Consider the following 24308-nt stretch of genomic DNA (forward strand, 5'->3'; position numbering starts at 1 on the left):
TCATAGAACCATCACAACAATAAAGATAATGAACATATCCATGACTCCCTGGTTTTCTGGTACCCCTTTGTAATCGCTCCCTCCTACTTCTTGCTCCCACCCCTCCCTGCAAGTAACTATTTTATCTGCTTTCTGTCTCTATACTTTGCATTTCCTAGTTTTATATAAATGGAATCATATTCTATGTACTCTTTTTGCCTGGCTTCTTTCACTCAGCATAATTATGTGGAGATTCATCCATGTTGTTGCATGTATTTATAATTCATTCCTTTTTACTCCCAAGTGGTATTCCACTGTATGAGTCACTTTGACACTTAGAAAATGCAGGGGTTTTTTGAGGGGGGGGGGGGCGGTGCCTGGGTGGCTCAGTCAGTTAAGCGACCGACTAGATTTTGTTTCAGGTCGTGATCTCAGGGCCCCACATCAGGTTCCACACTGGTGACATTGGGCCTGGTTGGGATTCTCTTTCTCTCTCCCTCTTTCTCCCCCTCCCAGCTCTCTCTCTCTCTCTTTCAAAAATAAACTTTAAAAAAAAAAAAAAAAAAAAGGATAAAGCAGTGTTTTAATTCCAACCCACATTTCAGGCTTCAGAAACATTTTACATTTATCTTAATTTTGCCATTTCCAAGGAATTAGGATTCTGAGTCTACTTGGGTCAGGCCTGATAACTCCTTTATACACAACCAGTTTTGCTTTGAGTCTTTCAAAGCATTGCTTCATTTAAACTTTACCTAAACTTCATTCTGCTACAAGTTAACAAGCCCAACTTTGTGGAACTACAGGTGTGTTTCTGGTTTTAGATAGGCTTTATCCACTGACATGAATGTTCATGACCACATTAAGTGCAAAACAGTAAATAGTGTACAACCTTATTTATGTTTTTAAAATATAGATACTTGAGGGGTACCTGAGCGTCTCAGGTGGTTAAGCAGCCGACTTCAGCTCAGGTCCTGATCTCGCTGTTCTTGGGTCCGAGCCCCACATCTTGTGCTGACAGCTCAGAGCCTGGAGCCTGCTTCAGATTCTGTCTCCCTCTCTTTCTTTGCCCCTTCCTTTCTTTCTCAAAAATAAATAAATAAATTTTAAAATAAATGTGTAAAACATATATACATAGATAATATATACATACATTACAAAACCTGGAAAAATGACTATAAAGTTATATATGAAAATGATGTTGTCTGTATTACTAAACAAAGTAAAATTTTAAATTTATTTTAAAGTTTTTTTTAAAGGTATTTTTAGGGACAGTCACAGAAAAAAGAAAGGTGAAATGATTTTACATAATCAATACTTGCTAGGCTGCCCAAGGAACAGGGAAATCCTGCTACTCTTATTCTATAATCTGCCCAATTCCTAAATCCACAGGTGTTAACCTAGAATGGGCAGTGGAACCTCTTAGGAAAATCATCACATTTCCCGTCTCTGGAAACAAAATGTTAAGAATGGGATTATAAATCTAACTTCAAAAACATAAATGGAATTTGGAACCTTGTAGAGTTAAAGCAGATCCCAATGATATCTTCAAAGTTTTAGGCCTTATAATTTACACTGTCTTTAATTATAAGTCTATAAAAGCTTAGCAAGAGTGGTTTATTTTTATTATTATTTACAAAACTCCCTTCCACCCATTAATCACAACATGCATTTACAATACTGTTGCAAAGTAGGTCAAAATACTCCTTAATACAGTTTTGGCATTAGGTGCTTATTAATCTTATCCCATTTATATTCTTTGAGAAAGTCTGCACAGTTGACCCTTGAAAAACACAAAGTTGAACTGCCTGGGTCCACTTATACAAGCATTTCTTTCAAGAAATAAACAGCACAGTACTGTAAACGTATTTTCCTTATGATTTTCTTAACATTTTTTTTTCTCTAGCTTACTTTAAGACTTACTTAAGACGATAGTATGTAATACATATAACATACAAAATATGCGTTAGGTGACTGTTCCTGTTCCTGGTAAGGCTTCCAGTCAACAGGAGGCTATTACAAGTTTTGGGGGAGGCAAAAGTTATACTCCACTGCCCAGGAGTCAGTGCCCTTAACCCCTGAGTTGTTCAAGGGTCAACTGTAATTAGTCCAGTCAAGACACCTGCTTACATGTTTGCTATCATTTAATGATTAAAGTTTCCATATAGCAAAAAGGAAAAAACTGAAGGCATCCAGGAAACATTATCTTTGTAATTAAAATCTGAAAAGGCAATTCATTTCTTCCTAACTCTACCCAGAGATGGTCAACACAGATTATAAACACAGAATTTTTTCAAACTCCTTTTGTGGTCTTGTATAAAAGCTTAAAATAAAACACAAGGGGGGAGCTACCTCTACGTGTAAACACAGTTCAATGTGCTTCTCTTGTTATTTCTTATTAAAGCTACAAATTACTAGGAAAATAGTGCCGCCCACGGGCTTTCCAAGTTTTGATTTCTGGGGAACACCCAGATCAACAGTGAATGAGCCAGGCTAGCGAATGATAGGCACGCAGTATGTTAGTTGGCCCTGAAGAGAAATAGCCAGTTTGTGAATGAAACCTAGGCCTTGCAAGAAGAGTGCCGGCTTCATACTCAGTTAAGCCTACTCTGGAAGCATCTAGCTGTGTGACCCAGGGAGAAAATGCTCGTTCCACCTCAACACCACTCCCAGGAAAAGAATGTAGAAAACCTACACCCTACTTGAGCGACTTTGACCTAGACCCCCTTACCCGCTTCCACACTCTTCACCCACTCCTCCCTACCCCACCCCATCCCCGACTTCCTCGAGAGCCCCTCCCCCGGACCCATTCAAAGCGCCACGTCTCCTAGCCCCGGGGCACCAGCCACCCGGCGGAGGCTTCCTGCAGTTAACCCCTCCCAGACTCCCGTCCAAGGTCAGCGATCCCCAGGCTCGGAGCCTCCACTAGGCCAGGACTGGTCACCACCAACCGCGAGAGCCGCGCCCTCGACCCAACGGCTCCCGCCCCGCCCCGCCCTGCCCACGTGACACCCACGTCCCGCCCAGGTTGCCCACGTGACCCGCGGCCATCTCCCCCGCCCCCCCCCCCCCCCGCCGCGCGCGCGGCGTGGATCGCGGCCGGAGCCGCCATTGTTCCGCCAAGGGACGACAGCGGGGCCTGGCCCTGGCGCCGAGACGCCGCTTAGCGGCCGCCACTGGAGACACTCCCTCCCGCCGCCCCCCTCCTCCTGGCGGCGGCGGAGTGAGGCTGACTAGGGGGAACTGGGAGCCCCCTCTCCTGGCGGCGGCAGCTGCCGATCCCCGGCTCCGGCGCGAGGGGCGGCCGCGATGCGCTCGGCTTGAGGCAGTCCGGCCCGTCCCTTCCTCGCCTCCCTTGACTCTTCTACGGCGTCTGTGCGCCCCAGCGTCACCCTGAGAGTCTCTTTGACGGAGGGAAGATGGCTGCACAGAGCTGGCAGGACGACCTGGCCCAGCAGGCCGAGGAGGGCTCGGCTCGGCTGCGGGAAATGCTGTCGGTTGGCCTAGGCTTTCTGCGCACCGAGCTGGGCCTCGACCTGGGGCTGGAGCCGAAGCGGTACCCGGGCTGGGTGATCCTGGTGGGCACCGGCGCGCTGGGACTGCTGCTGCTCCTCCTGCTCTGCTACGGCTGGGCCGCGGCTTGTGCCGGCGCCCGAAAAAAGCGGAGGAGCCCGCCCCGCAAGCGGGAGGAGGCGGCGGCCCTGCCGGCCCCGGCCACCGACGATGTAGCCCTGTTGAAGAATCTCAGGAGCGAGGAGCAGAAGAAGAAGAACCGGAAGAAATTGCCCGAGAAGCCCAAAGTGAGTAGGGGTGGAGCGGCGGTAGAATAGGGGCCAGGGCCCGGCGTGGAAACCCTCGAGCGAGCGGAAGGCCGAGTCCCAGTCCCCCCAGCGGGGAATGGAAGGGGAAAAGAGTGAGGTTAGTCAAGAGCTGGGACTGAGCTCTCCCCAGGTGGAGGAGGTGATCGGTGGACACGTTACTTGGGGAATCGTGGAAACTCGGGAAGTGTAGGACGAGTGGGGAAGACTAGTTTCGAGGAAGGAAGTTAGACGGCGGCGTGGGGTACGTTTAAATAAAAGCGCCGGGAGGTCAGGCCATTTTCGGGAACCTTGACCGCCGGAATAACATGCCAACCCTTCTTGAGGCCTACCGGGTAGGCTGTGTGTGGAGAGTGATGGGACCTTACGGTGGTGCTGGGAAGTTGTGGAAAGACTGCGCCTGGAAGGCAGATGTCTACTTCAAGTTACATTGAGACGGTAGCCGGGGGAGGAAATACGATGACCTAAAAAATCTGGGGTTTACGGAGGATTAAAGGTACCCAGGTCTAGACGCGCTTCCATTTTAGTTAAACTGTTTAAGGGAAATGGTTGCCCACTCTTACTCTTGTGAATGCAGCCAATGGAGGCCTGAACAGGAGCAAGGCAAGAGGGAGTCGCTGCTTAATATACTTCGGGGTACATAGCCCCATGAGGGAGAGCTAAGTCAAGTTAAGCGGTGTGCGAGGTTTTGAAATAGTAAAAGGGAATGACAGAGCAGAATGGTGCTGTCTGAAAGAGATTTAGGCACCGTTTTACCGGGCCACGTGTGGAAATGCAGAGAGCATCACATCCATTTTATCATGCTTTCCCGTTTTATTTGTACATTCTTTATTACCCGTGGATCTCCCATTATATCTTTTAAAGTTTTGTTTTTTACGATACTTTACAAGTGGAGGGTGTGTAGAATTAGAAACAGCTAGGCTATTTTTATATACATTGAATTAAGCTCCTTACCTTTCACTGCAACAAAGTAAATGTAACCCAGTCGTAGCATGTGAAATGCACTCTGGTGTGTGTTGCCGGGTGGGAGGTATACACATAGGAATGAGAATCAGGCATGGAGACTAATGTAGGAGACGGATTCATCAGTTATGCTAATAGAGCACAGACAGGTGAGGTTTGGAGGGTGGGAGACTAATTCCATTGAAGGGATTTAGGAAAGTTACTGGAGGAAGTGGGGTTTGAGTTCAAACTAAAGCAATGAGAGTATTGTTGGAATAAGTCAGTATTAGAGAAGTGACAGGTCACAGTTGGTGCATTATTAGGCCTAGATAAGTGTTCACATTTAGTCTGCTGATTAAGATAACATACAAAACTTAGAAAAGCATATGACTTTGTCAGTATGAATTCTACCTTAAGTTGGAAGAGGAAATAGAACTGATTTCGAATATATATAATTACATTTTTTGAGCAGAGGTTACTGGAAAGTCATGTTACGGTGGATATAGAGAACCTGGCTCCAAAATTAGCGAAGAAGGTGATCTTGAAAAAACCACGCACATTAATAACCCTAAACCCTGTGTGGATGAAGCAGATTGTGAACATTTCAAAGCCCTGTCTGGGACATCTAGAATTTCAGATAGACTTGAGTCGAGAGACAGGTGCTCTAGGAGTCCATCCGAAGTGCATCGTAACACTCAGACGACCTATCTGAAGAAGGAACAGGTTCCTGTGAAAAATACTCATCAGACTTAGGACTTACTCCTCTTTTTCATCTTAGTTGAGGAATGGGGCAGTGAATGAGTAAATAAATCTTAGTATTAAGCTTTGGGGAGTGAAGAATGGGATGACTAATCAAATTGTTCAGTGTTGATTGGGTGAGAAAATATCTTTGCCTACCTCATGGTATACAGGTGTTGGAGAAGTTTATCAACATTAACAAAATTGTGGCATTCTAGCTTTTTGACTGCAACTTACAATAAAAAACACATTTTCCATTACAGTACCTCCCAACTTCCACCCCCTTATCGAGAACACACACATATCAAACCATACGGTTTGTTTTTCTTTAATGATAGTTGTGACCCATCAAATTGGTTTCACATTTCACTGTGAGGCATGACCCACAGAAAAACACTGCTTTATGAGACTGAGAAATAGAAGCACCCATTTATGTAGTACTCCTGTGCTTTGCACTGTGCTAAGTATTTACTTGGAGAAAGGCAGCATACAGCTTGCAATTTGAAGGCAGTGAAAAGGAATACAATATTCATATGTCTCATTGTGAAGGGGATACAAAAGTAGAAGCTCAGTTGCTCCCCAGGGAGATTTTTATTCCAGTTGTGGAAAAGGATACGCTAAAAAAAATTAACAGTGCAAACCCATTGTGGGCCCAGGAGGCCGTGAAAGACCTTATCACGGAATCTGGCTTTGAAAGTGGGTAGGAGCAAGATAGTGGAAAAGGCTGAAGAAACAGGAAAGGCCCAGGAGAGGAAGACTTAACTCTGTCAGCCTGGCAGGAACTAAACTTGAATAAGGCATTTAACCTTGCTCTGTTTAGCTTATCTTGTTTATAAATTGAAGATTTTAGTTGAGTTAAAATATTGGAGGATTCCTCTAAATGTTATCTCTGACTATTTGCAGTGGAGTTGCTTTGAATGCTTATTAAAATTTATAGATTCCTGAACACCAGCACAGATCTTATAAATTCAGAATAAAAAATCTCTGGAACTGAGTCCAGGAAATCTGCATTTTTAACAAGCTCCCTTGGTAAATCCTTGCTATTAGTTTAAAAATCACTCACTGGCATAGAGCCATAAGATCCATAGTAAAGGAGAGATTTCTAAGGGGTGTCATGTTTAATCTTACAATCTGTCTCTTCATTACTATATCATTCTGATACACATTTTAGTATATACTTACTCTGATCCAACTAACTAGTTTTGTGAAGGGATATTACATATTAAATGTTTTGTTTTCATCTTTTTATCCCATTATTTTTAGTTCTCTCTTAAATCATTGCAAGTTTTGCAACTCAGATTTTTAAAATTTGTTTCTAGTAGTTTATTTCTATCTATAGAGTAGGTGGTATTTAGCTTTTTTAAACCAACGCATAAGCACTTTTTAAAATCTTTATATCATTTTGATTTTTATCCCCTAATATCTTGGCAAAGGTCTTTCAGGGTATGAATTGCAGTTTGTTTTCCTACTAAAAGTGAAGGGGGTGGCACTTTTCACTGGGCTTATTTCTTGGCATTTTTGGAAATCATTATGTATTTTCCCATGACAGCTAGTACAATGTAAGTATTAAATAGGAACTCAGTAAATATTTTTTTAACTTGACTTAATCTGAGCCATAATTTAGATGGATGTGAGATATCATATAACTAACTGGTGTTTAACAGTTGTTGCCTTGAATTTCAACTAGAAGCCTACCTATAACCAGGGTCAACTTCAGTGAAAATTTGTATTAGTGAAAAGGTTATTTTTATATTAGTGTAGGACTTCTCATAAAGATTTGCCATAATGCAATTGTTGATATCTATAAGCTCACTGAATAAGTAGTGTTTTTGTCTTGTTTGCTCTTGTATAACCTTGCATAGTGCTTAGTACTCAGTAAAAAATTACTGAATGCATAAAGTAGTAAGATGCCCTACCAAAGTATTTATACCACTCATTCCCATTCTTCATGCCTGGTAAACAGCCATGTGAGCCACCTTTTTATTTTTACAGTGGAAGATGGCTGTGTTTGCCTCTTCTGGCTAAAATTTTATAAGGTCCGTCATTCTATAGCCAATAAATCATTCTAATAGTATGCAGCATCTTTTGTAGTCATTATTTCTGTTCCAGTTTCATTGCCACTGCCCTACTTTTGGACTTTATTACCTTTTGCTTAGACTGTACTAATACCATCCTAACTGGTTTTCCTGCTTCCAGTCTCTTTGTTGCCAATCCTTTCTACCCACTCATGCCAGTTAAATCTTTTAAAGCCCAGCTCTGACCATGACTTTCATGTTTTCGTCTTGTCAGTAGTTTTCTCATCACATGTTGAATAAAACCCAGTCTACAACATGGCACTCAAACCTCTTTATAATGTAACCCCCATCTTAGATTTATCTCTTAACTATTATCTCAAACACGTTACCATTGGCTAGACTTTAGTGTCTCTTATTCAAACTATTTTGTTCTATTAAAAGCCCTTTATTTCTTTCTCTCTATGATTTCTACTTATCCTTGAAGGCCCAGCTATGGTGCTGTCTCTACTCTGAAGCCTTCCCTAGTTCTGCAGCTAGGGTTAGTCTCTCTCTTTTATATTTTTATTTTATATTTTTTATGATATCTGAAACAAAACTGAACATTGCCTGGGAAGGTACCTGAAGGGCAATTCGGATTTTTTCCCCAGCCCTGTGCATGTCTGTGAGTGATGAGGAGAGCACCTCAGGTATTAATTTCGGGATTAGAAATTAATTTTAGTGAGCAGGTGAACTTGCCAATATGGAATCCCTGAATAATGGGATCAACTTCATATTAGTCTGTAACTGTAACTGGACCATTCCTCTCATCTCCAGAACCTCATGTCTAGGTATATACTTGATTTCTTCTATTGGAAATCTGACATTTGTCTCAAATTTTAACATCTCCAAAACAATTCATGATTCCCTTTTCTCTCCTGGTCTTCCCCATTTCTGTAAATGGTAAATGACTGCCACCCATTCAGTTATTCAGTCCAAAAATCTAAGAGTCGTTCTTGATTCTTCCCTTTTTCTCATTCCCTTATATCTTCCGTACCTCATATCTAATCCGTCAGCAGGTACCATCAATTTTATCTCCAAGATGTGTATTCAGTCTGACTACTCTCATTCTAATGTCTGTCTGGCCCCTTAGCTCACTTACAGAGTAGTAACCTCTGCACGTTGCCCCCCAGTCCTAAAGCCAACACTTGTCTAAAACCAACACTTCAGTAGCTTTTGCATTTAAAATCTGTTTAGATTTTCCTGTGTGGCCCAGTACCTGCTTTTCTTTCTAGGCTGCTTTTGAGTTCAGTTCCTCTCTTTATTACCTCCAACTATAGTGATCTCTTTTCAGTTCTTCACTCTTTTACAACCCAGTTCCTTTGCATGAACTATTATTAGCACTTCTGGGATAAACTTTTGCCTACTGTTCAAATCAGCCTGTAGGTCTCACCTTAAAACTCACCTTCCTAGGGATGCCTGGGTGGCTCAATCAATTAAGCATCCCACTTTGGCTCAGGTCATGATCTTAGTGTTCATGAATTTGAGCCCCACACCAGGCTATGTGCTGACAGTCAGAGCCTAGAGCCTGCTTTAGATTCTTTGTCTCCCTCGCTCTCTGCCCCTTCCCCACTCGTGCTCTGTCTCTCTCTCTCTGTCAAAAATAAATAAACATTAAAAAAAAACAAAAACCTCACCTTCCTAGAAAACTATTTACTGATCACCCTAGTTGAAATAGGCATCCCCTTCTGTCTTCTGCGTCAACTCTTTGTATGTATTTATTATAATTATCACAGTTTGTAAATTACTTACCCATTTACTTTTCAGAGGCCTTTTCCCTCCACTAGGTTGTAAGTCTTTTTTTTTTTTTTATGTTTATTTTTGAGAGAGCAAGAGAGTGTGAGCGCATGTGCACTAGTGAGCAGGGGAGGGGCAGAGAGAGAGGGAGACACGGAATCCGAAGCAGGCTCCAGGCTCTGAGCTCTCAGCACAAAGCCCAACATAGGGCTGGAACTCATGAATCATCAGATCATGACCTGAGCAGAAGTCAGACACTTGACCAACTGAGCCATCCAGGCGCCCCTAGGTTGTATGTCTTGATATATATACAATGGCAGACAGTGCCTGGTATGTAAAGTGCCTTTGATGATTATTTGTCGAACTCAGTTCTGAACAAAGTATAATGATACCTCATAGTTTAATTGGATAATTTATTTGGCTAAGTAAATTTAGCTGTTAAGATATTCCAATAGAAGTATGTCTTTTAGGGGTGCCTGGGTGGCTCAGGTGGTTAAGCGTCCGACTTCAGCTCAGGTCATGATCTCACGTTCCGTGAGTTCGAGCCCCGTGTCGGGCTCTGTGCTGACAGTGCAGAGCCTGGAGCCTGTTTCAGATTCTGTGTCTCCCTCTTCTCTGACCCTCCCCCATTCATGCTCTGACTCTCTCTGTCTCAAAAATAAATAAACGTTAAAAAAATTAAAAAAAAAAAAAAGAAGTATAGTCTTTTATTCTAGGTAGTAATTTTGCTGTATTATCCCAGGTATTAGTAAAGGTAAATTATATCACTTGCTACCTACAAACAGGATTTTCTTTTTACCTTTAAATCACTATTCCCCATGTTATAAGTATAAAAAGAAAAATCATTTGATTAAAAACTCCTGAGTTCTAGATAAACATTGCTGATTTTACAGAAATGGAATCTTGAGATTTATAGATTATAATAACTTATTTGAGGTCATAGAGCAAAGGAGTTTCAAAGGCTAAATGGTATGATAATTTGTAGTCTACAAATTCTGCTGTGATGTCCGTGTACCTCTCTGGTTTTCATAGCATGTTCAAGGATATTACATTGCATTCAGAGAACAATTCCAATTTTCCCAGTAAGTTACAGCTGTCTTTCTTCTTTTTTTTTTTTTTAATTTGCTTTAAGGTTTATTCATTTTTGAGAGAGGGAAAGAGAACACGAGCAGGAGAGGGACAGAGCGAGAGGGAGACACAGTCCAACGCAGGCTCCAGGTTCTGAGCTGTCAGCACAGGGCCCCACGTGGGGCTCGAACTCACAAACCAGGAGATCGTGAACTAGCTGATGGGCACTTAACCCACTGAGCCACCCAGGCGCCCCTCTCTTTATTTCTTTCAAAATTTACTTTTAGAATCAAAAGTTTGGGGGCACCCAAGTGGCTCATTCGGTTGAGCGTCCATCTCTTGATTTCGGCTCAGGTCATGATCTCACGGTTCGTGAGCTCAAGCCCCACATTGGGCTCTGCGCTGAGCATGGAGCCTGCTTGGAATTCTCTCTCTCTCCCTACCCCCCCCCACCCCCCCGCTCACTTGCTCACTGTCTCCCTCTCTCTCTCAAAAATAAGTAAATAATCATTAAAAAAATAGAATCAAAAGTTTGTGCTGAAAATTGTAATGACTCTTACCAAAGCTCCAGAAATTTGGCTCTGTTTGGTTAAATGACAGGACTTTTTCATCTTGTCATTGTATTCTGCCAAAGTCCTAACAGAGAAGACCTTTAATAATTATGCTTATCTTAGATATTAAGAGCAGCAATAAACCCTCTTAACACTTGAGGTTTCTTTTGCACTTTGACATTATTGGTTAATGTACTACTTCTCAAGGTTATGAAAGCTTTGAGAGTATTTTTTTAATTTTTTAATTTTTTTTAATGTTTATTTCTGAGAGTGAGCACGTGAGTGGGGGAGGGGCACAGAGCATCCGAAGTGGGCTCCATGCTGACAGCATGAGGATTCCTGGTGCAGTTAACAAGTTGATAGTTCGGAATCCCTGAAGAGAGTTGAGTCTTTGGCTAGCTGCTTGGAAGGCACAGGATCTTTACACTAAAGGAAATAGCTCAGGATATATATAGCATGATTTTGCAAATTTGAATCATAGGCCATATTTGTAAGATTGTACTCTCAGTTATTAAGAGTTTAAAATTGGGGTTGGATTTAAAAATAAGTTAGTAAATTACTATAATTAAAGCTGTAGTATATTTATATTTGACATATTCACATTTGGCAGAAAAAAAGACACTTTCAAATAAATGGCAAGAAATTGTTCTATCTTGAATTTATATCAGAACTCTTCAAACTAAAAATACACTGACCAAGGCAAGGTCTTGTTCACTAAATGAGATGATGCATGTAAAGCATCTAGCAAGGTGCTTGGCCCACGGCAGATACTTGGGAATTACGTGTCAGGCCGTCTTCACTCTGTCAGCTAAAGATGATGCACCTTGAATTTCCATAACATTTTGCCCTTGATCTTTTTTTATGATGGGTGTAATATGTCTACTTATGCCTCCTGTATGTTCAGATTAACTTTAAGCTAAGAAAATTGAAACTCTAGTGAAATAGTAACTTCTCCGGGATTACACACATTGGGGAATTCAACCCTGGTTTCAGCTTGCCTTTAAAACCCATACTCTTTTCCTTTACGAGTAGGGTTGGAGGGGTTATGTTCACTTACTGGATAGTAAGTGAATGAACATAAGTGAGTATGATGTAATTTTCTTTTATTAGAAAATGGTGAAACTATAAGCAGTTTTTTAAAAAAGAAAGATACTACATTGCTGTCTTTGACAGCAAGCCTGGACTATTTCTAGCCTCTGAGAGGCTGTGTTTACTTACCATTTGTATTCTGTTAACTCCCCAAAAGAATGTGTGTCTGGAGCACTGGGCCTGATGGATGCATGTAGTGTCTGTTGACCCTCTTGACCACCAGGACTTAACGCTGGTTGTAGGCTTGCTAGTTGTGACCTGAAAGCTGGACAAGGAGATGAGGATTTGAGCCATTATAGCCATGTTCTCTCATTTATTGTTGTTTTAACAAGAAACTTGTATGAGTACATATTTTCTTTATATTTACAAATGATGAAATAAAGGGTTAAGTCAAGGAAAATGCTTATAATCACAGTGATTAAATATAGAAGTCGAGTCTTAATCCCAGGTTTGTTCAGTTCCAGTGTCCATGGTCTCTTCATCTTCCATTTTTTTGGTAGTTGGTAGGCTGCCCTTCTAGTTTCTTAAGGTGTTTCCAAGTAACTTGAAGTCATGGTTTTTATATTTTCTATCTAGAAATAAAATTCACATAACTAAGTGAAAATGGGATTCTAAATGGTTTCGTTTTAGAAGTCAAATGTTAAACTTTACATATGGTTATCTTAGATGTAGATTCCTTTGGAGTAGATGTCCGTTATTAAGCATATCTGCTTATTCTGAACCTCAAAACTCCTCAAGGGCAAATTCCTTTCATTTGTCCTTGTTCCTGAGGTCCCTAGCCCAGTGCCTGAAGTACCTAATAAACATTTATGAAATTAATAATTTAAGGGTTGACTAACATGAAAATTATATTTCCTTTTGGGGTGCCTGGGTGGCGCAGTCGGTTAAGCGTCCGACTTCAGCCAGGTCACGATCTCACGGTCCGTGAGTTTGAGCCCCGCGTCAGGCTCTGGGCTGATGGCTCGGAGCCTGGAGCCTGTTTCCGATTCTGTGTCTCCCTCTCTGTCTGCCCCTCCCCCGTTCATGCTCTGTCTCTCTCTGTCCCAAAAATAAATAAACGTTGAAAAAAAATTAAAAAAAAAAAAAAAGAAAATTATATTTCCTTTAAATCAGGCATTTTTTAAAGTTTGTTCATTTTGAGAGAGAGAGGTGAGTCAGAGAGGGAGAGAATCCTAAACAGGCTCCACACTGGCAGTGTGGAGCTCAATGCGGGTCTCGAACCCAGGGACAGTGTGATCACGCCCTGAACTGAAACCAAGAGTCAGAAGCTCAACTGACTGAGCCACCCAGATGCTCCAAAATCAGGTATTATTCAATAAGAGACCCTGCTCCCCTGCTGTGTGTCTCCTTTTTGCATTTTATTTTCTTGATTGTCAGCTAGGTATCTTCATTTTGGTTTATCACCACCCCTCCCAACACACACACACACACACACACACACACACACACACACACGCATGTGCGCACACACACTCAATGTTCATTCATGAATATGTTTTTCAAAGGATGTGGCGTAGGAGTTGGGCAATGTATAACAATAAAGCAGACATAGCATTGCCTATAAGGAGTTTATCCATCTAAGAAATGATTGTCATTTTTCTGTTTCTGGTTGATTTTCACCAAATTCGGAGGATGTTCTTGTCTAATTTAAAATATAGCTTATATTCTATATGTGAAATTAACTTTGGTTGTTCCTGGAAGGAAACACCTCAAAGTTTTCCAGAAAATTTTATACTAGGTTACGATGAGAGGCCCGCATAATTGCTAATCTATGGAAACGTGTATATTAAGGCTTCATGATGAGAAAAGATAATACCTTTTGTATAAGATACAAAAGATAAAACCCTGTTGGCAGTCAGGTTGGATTTGAAGTGTTGGTTTGCAGTTAGTTGCTTTTTCTTTTTCTCTTCCTCTTTTTCTCCTTTTCCTTTTTTTTTTAGAGAGTGGAAGCACAAGTTGGGGGGAGGTGGAGCGGGGAGAGAGAGAAGGAGAGAGACAGTCCCAAGCAGGCTCCATGCTCAGCATGGAGCCCAACTTGGGGCTCAGTCTCATAACCCTGGGATCATGACCTGAGCTGAAATCAAGAGTCAGAGGCTCAAGTGACTGAGCCACTCAGGCGCCCCTTTATTTAATTAATTAACTTACTTACATTTAGTTACTTTCATGTGAGCAGATCTACATAATATGCCTCCATTTCTGGATTTGCTGATTTAAATGTGGTTAATGATTTTCCAGGACAAGACCTTCTTGACCAGCTAGTGGCAGGACAGATGAGTGTTGCTGGTGGGTAGGAAAGGCACAGCTGCCATTGTGTATCCTTTATTCATAGGGCCCAATAGTTCTGTTGGGATAGGAGGCATATTGTTTCATGTTATCTGGCATTTTGAGGAAGGGTTGTTGCTGACTCCCAAATGTTAGTGGAACATTGAGAAATCTGCATAGACCGAAGGAACAGCTACAGTTACAGTAATGGCATAAATTCATCTTGCGAAGAAGGAAGTAAAAATGGCACAGGTTGGAGTGTGGGACCACCTGTGGCTTGCCGGTCATTTCAGAGTCTGTGAAATGGAAACTGAGTGTTCCTGCTGTAGCTCACGGGATTGAGGACTTCAGAGTTTATATTTGTTCAAAAGGAGATTGTTTCATCTTTCATTTGGGAGGCTGTATCACCAGTGTCTGCGTTTGGCCTCAAAGGAATTGCATTGAATTTTTTGTAGTTTTTGACCAATTAATTCCTCACCTTTTAGCAGTTAATAAATTAAGATGACTCCATGTAGTCATTTACATGAATAAAATGGAAGTGCTATAGTAGTGACTGTGATGGAAAGTTTCCTGAAGGGATTAGTTAAGTGAAGTTTCAGAAATGTAAGCCTGTGAGCTTCCAGTTAGAGACTGGAAACTGAAAATTGAAGCTGCAAGATCGTTCAGGGGGCATAAGGCTTGTATAGAGAGGGTGAAGCTGAAGCAGACCACAGGAAATCAGAAAAGGTTTGGCTGAAGAGGATAATAAGAACTAACATATGAGAACTGACAATTGAGATGCTGATCTTGGAAGTAGAATTAAACGGTTTTATATTCCTGATGTGGTTATTGCTCTAAGTCCAGATTCCTTTCAGGGTTTTCTTACCCTTCTTTGTGTACCACCCCCCCACCCCCCCCACCCCCCCGCAACATGTACATACACAGGGAAGCTGGTGAGAGGAAGCAGCATGAAAGTGACACAACGGCACAGGAGAAAGAAAACCAAATCAAGAGGAAGGAGACCTGGTTTTGGCATCTGAGTTTAACAAATTGCTTAAGACCCAGCAGATTAAATTGGGGTTAATTAGGATTTTTGTCAGCTAAAAGACAGCTTTTGTTTTGGCTTTTCTGCCATAAATCTTTGAAAAGCCTACAAATCGGGTTTTAGAATATTAATGGTCTGTTTCTCTAACTGTATATCCCTGATAATTTCGAACAAACTCTGGCAAAGTCACATTATAGAAACTTGAGCATTGCTATTGTTTTCTGGAGTATGGTTCTGCTATAATGAGTAATCTGGTGGAAGTCTCTTCTGCAAGAACTGGAAATAAGGCAACTGAAACTAGTAGATTGATTTACTAACTCATTGAATTATTGGAGTATGAGAATAAGCAAGTGAAAAGAAATAGTAGGACCCAGAGAGAAGAGGTTAGAATACCAGATACCTGGACTCCATTCTTCAAACTCTTGAATCTAAATATATTTCTGGTGATAGAACATAGAAATGTGGTTTTTTTTTTGGGTGGGGGGAGGATTAACCCCCAAAACTAGTGATTCTAATTAAAACCCAGACTTGGAATTCACAAACTTAATTTTACTCATATCTTTTTATTTTCGGAGTGTTGAAGCTGAGGTAACCTTTTTAAGCTGTAGCACTGGCTTGGTAAATTTCTTAATCCCAGAACAATAGAACCATTAGATGATAGAATTATGAGAGGCATTAGAGATAATCTAATATAGAGGCCAACAGATTATGGACCAGGGACCAAATCTGGCCCTCTACTAGTGTTTTGCAAATCAAGATTCATTGGAATACAGCCACTCTCAATTTATTCATCTGTGGCTGCTTTTGTACAAAATTGCACTGTTTCGTAGTTGCAGCAGAGATGATATGGCCCACAAAGCCTAAAATATTTCCTGTCCCTTTATCGAAAAAGTTTACTGACTTTTGAATAGACCAGATCTATAATTTTATATATGTGGAAATAAGACTTAAAAGATAATGAGTGAAACGTTTTGAGATTACACTACTAATTGGTGGTGAGAGTGCACATACAGTTTAGTTCCCCATATTCCTGCTTTCATTCCATGAGTTTTTGTTGGAGGAACTGATACCCTGGGTGAGATCAGAAAATTTATTTGTGGTACAGGCTTTTGTTTATAGGTTCATTATCATATTACAAAACACAGTTATTAGAGATAGTAGCACATCAAGTCTTACAACATGGCTGTACAGAAACCTATTAAAGTTGGGTCGGGGGTAGCATTTGATTGTAGTATATGCTGTTTCTTGAGTATAAATCTTTGATTTGACCCTCCAAGCAGTTTGATAACAAGATTCTTTTTGTTACCCGTGCAGCCTAATGGACGGACGGTTGAAGTGGCTGACGAGGAAGTTGTCCGAACTCCTCGAAGTATAACAGCAAAGCAGCCCTTAGAGACAGATAAAAAAAATGAAAAGGTAAGTTTGGGAACATATGAAATTATATGCAAGTCTCTTAATAAAGAGAGTGACATATATAAAAATGATGTTTTTCTGTTTCACAAAATTGTATGTATACTTCCCCATTTAAGGACAACTGAAAATATGAATTTATCATAGCAGATGGGTGGTAAAGGCGTAAGTAAGTTGTTTTGTTTTTTTGCTTTTAAAAGGAAGGATGTATCACCAAATATTTTTAAACATGCTGTGGCAGTATTAAATATTCACTTTACCAAAACAGTTTTATTTATGACTTGAACGTCTTTTATAGGAGTAAGGTTGCAGGTATGTAACACCCTCTTATTTGAAAACAGGATTGTATTATCTTTGTTAATAGTACACTTCTGACATAAAAAGCTTACCAACTTGTTCGATGGTATTAAGTGTTGAAATAGATTTCTCTTCTGATGGAGACATAATTGTCTACTTATTAGACATTTTGAGTTTGTTGAACAAAAGAGAATGTTCTGTGCACTCTTAAGTTTTCAAATAAGACAATCTGTCATACCCCATAAATGGTACATTCCTGGGGTTTTATTCAGTTTTCAGTGTTAGAACTGACCCATTTTTTATTTGATTTAGGCAGAATGTAAAAAGGAACTGTTAACAGTGGGTTGTCCTGCTGTGGGAGAGAAACTTCTCATTTAAGTCCTTTCGATACATTTAATACTTGTGCTCTTCCACTCCCTTTTTAAAACCCTGTGCATGCATAACTCCTTTTTAACAAAGAAAGACAAACCAAAAAATAACCAAAGGTAGATAAGTGGTTTCTAGAAACCAGAATGCGACAATTCCAGTCCTACAGAATAATAGTATGAAATGGTTGCTACACTTTCTTAACGCTTACAATTTTTAAAGTGTCTTTAAAGAATTGGTAAGATCAGTTCTCCTCCGTAACCCAGTAAAATTGGTCTAGGTTCAAGATAGCTGCAGGTAGGATGGCGTAAAATGAAGGATAGTTGTGGGCAAAAGTTAAATGTATGCCTGATTTTGCCTTTGGCAGAAAAATAAATAGGAAATAACTTGTATTAACAAGTAAGCATACAATTTCAGGATTGTAAATTTAAAGTGTGAATAGTTTATATGTCTAATACGTATTTGTACTCCTTCCCTATAATATTTCCTTGTTTCTGGATTTTCTTCCTACTAGTGATTATTTTATGCTTGTTCCTTTTTCCACTCCCTGAATTATCCTGAAATATTTGTAGTTGGAATAATTGATGAACTGCCATTCATCTCTGATTGGTTAATCATATATAGATCGGGTGTAGGAAGATGAAAAAACCACAGTTTAGAGTTTATAATTATTCTGAAATTTCTTATGTTAGGAAATAATTACAATAATTGACATTTTAAATATCTGTAAAATGGCAGGCACTATGCAAAGTGGGGTGTGTGTATAATGTATGAATGTATGTACATATATTTTGTAGGGACAAAGTACATATCGGGTGTGCTTTTAAGACTTTATAGAATATTTATCCATGTTATTTTATTTATCCTCATAAGAGCACACAGGAGGTGATATTATACCTATCTTACAAATAAGAAACCTGAGGCATAAGTTATCTAAGCTATTAGATATAGTCAGTTCTAACCCAGACCCATCTGACTTCAAAGTCTGTGCTTTTTACTGCTGTGTATTATTTCTGATCCTTTCATAAACTCTAGCAGGCAGGTAGTAACCGCCCCATTGTACAAATAAGGACTCTCAGCATGGAGGGATTTTGCAGTTTTACTCAGCGCACAGTTTCTGAGCTAGGATTTGAATCCAGCTCATTCCGGTGCCAAAGCCCATGCGTTTTTCAGTCACTTGACAGTACTGCCTCCTTTCAGTTGCTGTTGCTTTTTCAGAACAAAACTTCTGCCTTTGGTTTGCTGTCTACTTGGTTAGGCTTTTTGCATAATAGTAAATGCTACAGCTCATGGCTAGTGTTTCTTTTTGCTGTCTGCATCTTGAATTTATGCTTTTTAACTTGGTTTAGCCCAAAAGACTTTATTTCAGTTCATTTTTTATGCTATTGCACTGTTTTTGCATGTTGTAAATATGTGTTTTAAGGCTTTTTATTACTTTCTTTCTAAAGAGGCTTCTCTTAGATCTACTTATGTACCTTAATATGCATCATTGTATGTTTTTCTCTCAGAGCCACATCTAAGCACTCTAAGCTGTGATATTGAATACCTTGCCCTGTCACTTGAGTAATAAGCCTTAGAAGTAAAACATTGTCTAAAAACCACGTATGACAAGAGTTATAGATCTTGTGTCTATAAAGCAAGTTAAACTACCATAGTTTTCTAGGTCTTTATTTGGCTGTGAAGGTCAATACTTCATTGGTACTGGTCTCTAGTAGAGTAGACCTAGGACCATTAGCTGGCTGAATGCATTGTGCTATTGGATGCTGAAGAGAATAAGAATAGAAGAAGTACTTACTCTCAGAAAGACTGCAGTCTAGTTAAGGAAAGGCAAGCACAGGAGAAGATACCAGGTAACAAGACTTTGGGTGCCAGATATTCACAGGAATAAGATTATCCAATTTGGGTGGCCAGAAAGAATTGACAATTGGACTCTTAAGGCTAGGGGTGGTATTTTAGTGAGGAGTGCCAGCTTTGGCAAGTGAGAGAGAAACAAACGGACACAATCAGACATTATTCAGCTGAAACAAAAGAAGATATTCTTAATGGAAAGCTCTCGATAAGTTTGACTGGTCAAGGTGGGGGTGGGGTATGATAAAAATAGATATGTTTAGCTGGCAGCAACGTTTATGATTAACAGGTCAGGCTTGTGAGTGATTATGAGGATTTGAATTAAGATAGAAGTGTAAAGATTGTTAGAGAAACAACAGAAACCAAAATGTATAAAATTTGGTCACAATCAAATTTGTTTATGTTCAGAATGAAGTCAATGGTGTCCTACTGAAATATCATTCATTTTAAGTATTAATAAGCTCTTACATTTTTATGTTGCTACATAGTACAAAATATTTTCACCTCTTTTGACCCTGTTGACTAAGTCTTGGTTGAGGAAGGAGAGGGGTACTATCATTTTTTTTTTTTTAATACAGCTCATTAAAAAGAGTTTAGTGGATTGCCCAGCATCACATACCTAGTAAATAATGCTCCCTCAATTTCACGGAGGCAGCTGTTCTCCAAGTGTGGTTTGTGGACCCCTGGGATGGGGTCCCAGGGACCCTTTTGTTGGGCCCTGGGGGATGAAACTGTTTTCATAATAATTAGGACATTTGCCTTCTTCACCATGTTGATAGTTGCACTAATGGTGCAGAAGCAATAGCAAGTAAAACTGCTGGCTTCCGAGCACAAATCGTGACGGTGACACCAAACTACTAGTAACTGTATTCTTTATGCAATCCACTCATAGTTAAAAAAAAAAAAAAAAAAAAAAAAAATGCTAGTTTCACTTAAGAGTATTCTTAATGAAGCTATAAAAATGATCATTATTAATTTCATTAAATCTTGACCTCTGAACACATGCTTTTTAATTATTTTTCATGATGAAATAGGAAGTATACCTACAGTATGCTGTGTACTGAAGAACAGTGGTTGTCTTGAGGAAGAACATTTGTACAATTGAGTTGCAACCTAGACTAGTTACTGTTTTTACGTGAAAGAACAGCTGATAGATACCAATGGTTATTTAGACCTGGGTACTTGCAGACATTTTCTCAAAAATAATTAAAATGATCCTGTCACTTCAAGGAAAAGAATACTTAGTATTTGTTGCAAATGATACAATGATTTGTTTCTGAGTGAAAATTAGAAATCTGGAAAATTTATATCTGCCACCATTAGCTTGACAGCATCCCTGTGCTTAAAGAATATCTGATGAGATCAGTTGTGATATTAACAAATGTGATTTTTAAAACTGTATACAATGGAATGTTTTAACATTTTAGAAGATGCGTGTAACTCACTGAACCAGTATTTTCCAGGTGACCAGTACTTGCATGTTACAAAATCAGACAACTGTGAAAGTTTCATTAAATGCACAAGGTAGACCCAATAGAGTGTGGAAAGTTCATTGATGCACTTTCAGATTCCATGTTGCAACAATTTTTAAGAAACTACCACTTGACAAGTTTCAGCATAATACTTTCCCCTACCTCTACCTTAAGTTCCTTGTGACTTCCCATTGCTCTTACTCTACAACCTTGAACATAACCTAAAGGTCCTGCCTGTGATACAGGTCTCTGTTCCTACCCCTCACCCTGTTTAAGTCTACGCTCATTGGTTTTCTTTCTTTTTTGTTAAGCAGCTTTATTTTGAGATATACCACAAAATTTATTTCATATAAGTGTATGATTTTAGTTTTATTGCAGAGTTGTACGGCTCTCACCATAGTCTAGTTTTTGAACATTTTCCTCTGCCCACTACCAGTAACGCCCCATTTTCTCCTTTTCTTCTTAGTCCCAGCCCCTGTCAACCACTAACCTTTGGTGTAATGTCAAAGGATATCACAATTATCTGAAAAAGCAAAAAACAACAACAACAAAACTATTAAAACAATCCTTTTAAGGGCGCCTAGGTGGCTCAGTCGGTTAAGTGTCCGACTTTGGCTCAGGTCATGATCTCGCAGTTTGTGAGTTTGAGCCCTGCATTGGTCTCTGTGCTGGAAGCTCAGAGCCTGGAGCCTGTTTCAGATTCTGTGTCTCCCTGTCTCTCTGACCCTCCTCAGAGCTCTCTCAGAGCTCTCTCTCTCGCTCTGTCTCTCTCTCTCTCAAAAATAAATAAACATTAAAAAAAATAAAAACCAATCCTTTTACCTGGGGCACCTCGGTGGCTGAGTCAGTTGATTATCCAACTCTTGATTTTGGCTCAGGTTATGATCCCAGGGTCGTGGTATCCATGCTGGGTGTGGAGCCTGCTTGAGATTCATTCTCTCTCTCTCTTCCTCTTCCTCCCTCTCTCTCCCTCTCTCCCTCCCATCCCCCCCACCCCCCACCTACCCCTCTGCCACTCTCCCTGCTCTCATGCACACTCTGTCTCTCAAAAAAAAAAAAAAAAAAATCCAGGGCACCTGGGTGGCTCAGTTGGTTCGAGTGTCCAACTTCAGCTCAGGTCATGGTCTCATGGTTCGTGAGTTCGAACCCCCACATCAGGCTCACTGCTGTCACCCTGTCAGCGAGGAGCTGGCTTCAGATCCTCTGTCCCCTCTCTCTGCCCCTCCCCCATTTGCACTCTCCCACAATTAGTAAATATTCTTAAAAAGTCTTAAAGATCCTTTTTCCAATTATATATCTGTGTGTATATAGTCAGATTTTCATCACATGCTTTAAATAACATATCACAGTAAAATTAAATGCAAAAGGAGGTATGTGAATCTTGCTATCTTTTATGAAGCCAGACATTAAAGATATTTGCAAACTGTAGAACATACCAACCGTGCTGCTCACTAAAATGTTTATTTGTTTGTTTTGGAAAATGCAGTTATTTATATAGGTGTAATTAAACAGTATGTAATTAGTCTATTATTATTTTGAAATAAATTAATATATTAAATAATATCTTAGTTTAAATTTATAGTATGTTAGATACCAGTAGAAACAACCCATGTAAACAAAGGCTCTTTGATATCTTTGGTCTGTTTTAAGAGTATCCTATAACCAAGAAGTTTGAGAACCACTATTCTAGGAGTGATCAGTGTTTAGAAGACCATAGACAAACTTATTCCAAGGCATCATAGATTTTAAACAACTGTAAGGTATAGTAGCTCTTAGCAAAACAGAGAACACTGCATGCCCAGTGAATTTACATGCATTTGTGTTTTACCTTCCATAATACGTCTTAGAAACAATAGTCTAAAATTGGGGATTGGCAAACCATGACCATTGGCCATATGTAGCTCTCTGCCTATTTTTTGAAAGTTTATTGGAATGCAGCCACACTTATTTATTGTCTGTGGCTGCATTTATATTACAACAGCAAAGTTGAGTGGTTGCAATAGAGACCTTATAGTCTGCAAAGCATAAAATATTTATTGTCTGGCTTTTTTTTGCTGAACACCTCTTTTAAACTTCTAATACAATCTTTTGGATTCATTAAAATATTTCATTATCTGGAATGCTTTGAATCTGATTATGTAGGTCTTGGACTCTTGACCTTTTGGGCTCCTTGTGCCATAGAATCTATAGCTTCATGATTCTTGGGTTCCATCCAAGAATTAGTAGTTTCAGTGCCCCCTTTGAAGGTAAACACAGTAGTTTCCATCAAAGAGGGAGTATCTTACGAGAGAAACCTCATTTTTGCCCCCTAGACTTTTCTGTCTAAACTCCTGACAAATAGCAGAAAGGAGACCAGAACCAGGACTTCTCCTCTAGCCCATCATTTTCCCATGATGCTGTAGTTGAATGAGGCAAGTGGGAGTGGCAAGAGGAGATTGAAATAGAGTGAGAAAATGAATTTGGTTTTAAACATGCTAAGATTGAGGTAATAAATGGAGTCTCCAAGTGGAATTAATTTATTAAACTGTTGGAAATTTGAGAACCATGTCTGGGAAAGAGTTTGGGGCTAGATAAAGTTCTTAAGAAAGGTTTCTTGTAAATTTTTTCTAAGATTCTGGGTTGGTAGTCATGCCGCTTGTGTGGTGTACCATAATTCGTGAGCTCACACCAAATGTATTTAAATAATTTAATGGCTTGCATAAGTGTTCAAGTATACAAATAGAGTAGCTCAGAGGTTTTATTTTGGGGGCAATGAGAGTTGGGCAGACAGGACCATATATAACGCAATTTATTTTTAGGCTCTTTTACTGATTAACCAAATAACTGCTGTCTGCAAGGTGTATTATTCTAGGAACTAGGAATATAACGATTGATAAAACAGGATAAAATGGGGAAAGGGATGACTAAAATAAAGCAAATATATTCTCTAATGGTAGGTGGTGGTAAGTGCAGTGAAAGAAAATCTAACTAACGAGGGTAAGGAGGAAGGTAAAGTACAGGTTGTGGGTACTTCCCTTCATCTACAATCCTACTCCTTCCTTGCATTCAGGGAAATGTATCAGACTAGTAGTGGGTGGAAAAATCTTGGCTGTAGTTTAAATTATACCACCACCACCACCACCCCGAAAAGCAGGAAAATCTGCTGGAACTCTCTCTACTTTTAAAAAGGTTTGTGACACTTTTTGTAATTAATCTCATCCTTACATCATGTCACCAAGTTACCAAGATTAAGAACTGTTGGTATAGATAGTTCAGAGAAATGTAAATAATATGTTCTTTGGACCATCCATCCTTTGCCATTTATGCCTTGTTCATCTATATGTTTGAGACAAGTGAGAAAAATAAATAGTGCTGAATGTGGAGCAGTATAAAATAGGGACTTACCATATTTGTTTAGGCAAAAGGTGGATGAAATTGATCCTAAAGCAGTAGTTTTCAGACTTTTCAAGAGGCAGTTGCTTAGTTTTCAAAATGATGAACTTCACTGACCGCTTTTAATTTTGTCAGGTATGTACATTTTTAAAATCACTGTCACCATTACAAAAAAGAAAAATTTTGACCCAATGGAAATAGAACAAAAGTCTCAGAAAACAGAATAGTTACTGCCATGAGTTAGGGGGAAATCTTACACACTAGCCACTTACCTGCAGACTAAAGTA

The 24308-nt window shown here is 39.8% G+C and overlaps 1 protein-coding gene across 5 annotated transcripts in view; it reads left to right on the forward strand.

Moving 5' to 3' along the window:
* Nucleotides 1-3104: 3104 nt before the first annotated feature.
* MTDH (metadherin) overlaps nucleotides 3105-24308 on the forward strand; it is a 57156-nt gene continuing 35952 nt past the window's right edge. For 2 of the 5 annotated variants that reach the window (XM_047842232.1, XM_047842234.1), the window contains exons 1-2: nucleotides 3108-3776; nucleotides 16571-16672. In XM_047842232.1, the coding sequence (XP_047698188.1) occupies nucleotides 3396-3776; nucleotides 16571-16672 (483 nt within the window). In that variant the 5' untranslated portion in view covers nucleotides 3108-3395. Of the gene's footprint in view, nucleotides 3777-16570; nucleotides 16673-24308 lie in introns of all 5 variants that reach the window. The other 3 variants (XM_047842233.1, XM_047842231.1, XM_047842235.1) reach the window with 3 other exon arrangements.

The sequence above is a fragment of the Prionailurus viverrinus genome, chromosome F2, assembly GCF_022837055.1.
Source record: "Prionailurus viverrinus isolate Anna chromosome F2, UM_Priviv_1.0, whole genome shotgun sequence".
In the NCBI taxonomy this organism is placed as follows: domain Eukaryota; kingdom Metazoa; phylum Chordata; class Mammalia; order Carnivora; family Felidae; genus Prionailurus; species Prionailurus viverrinus.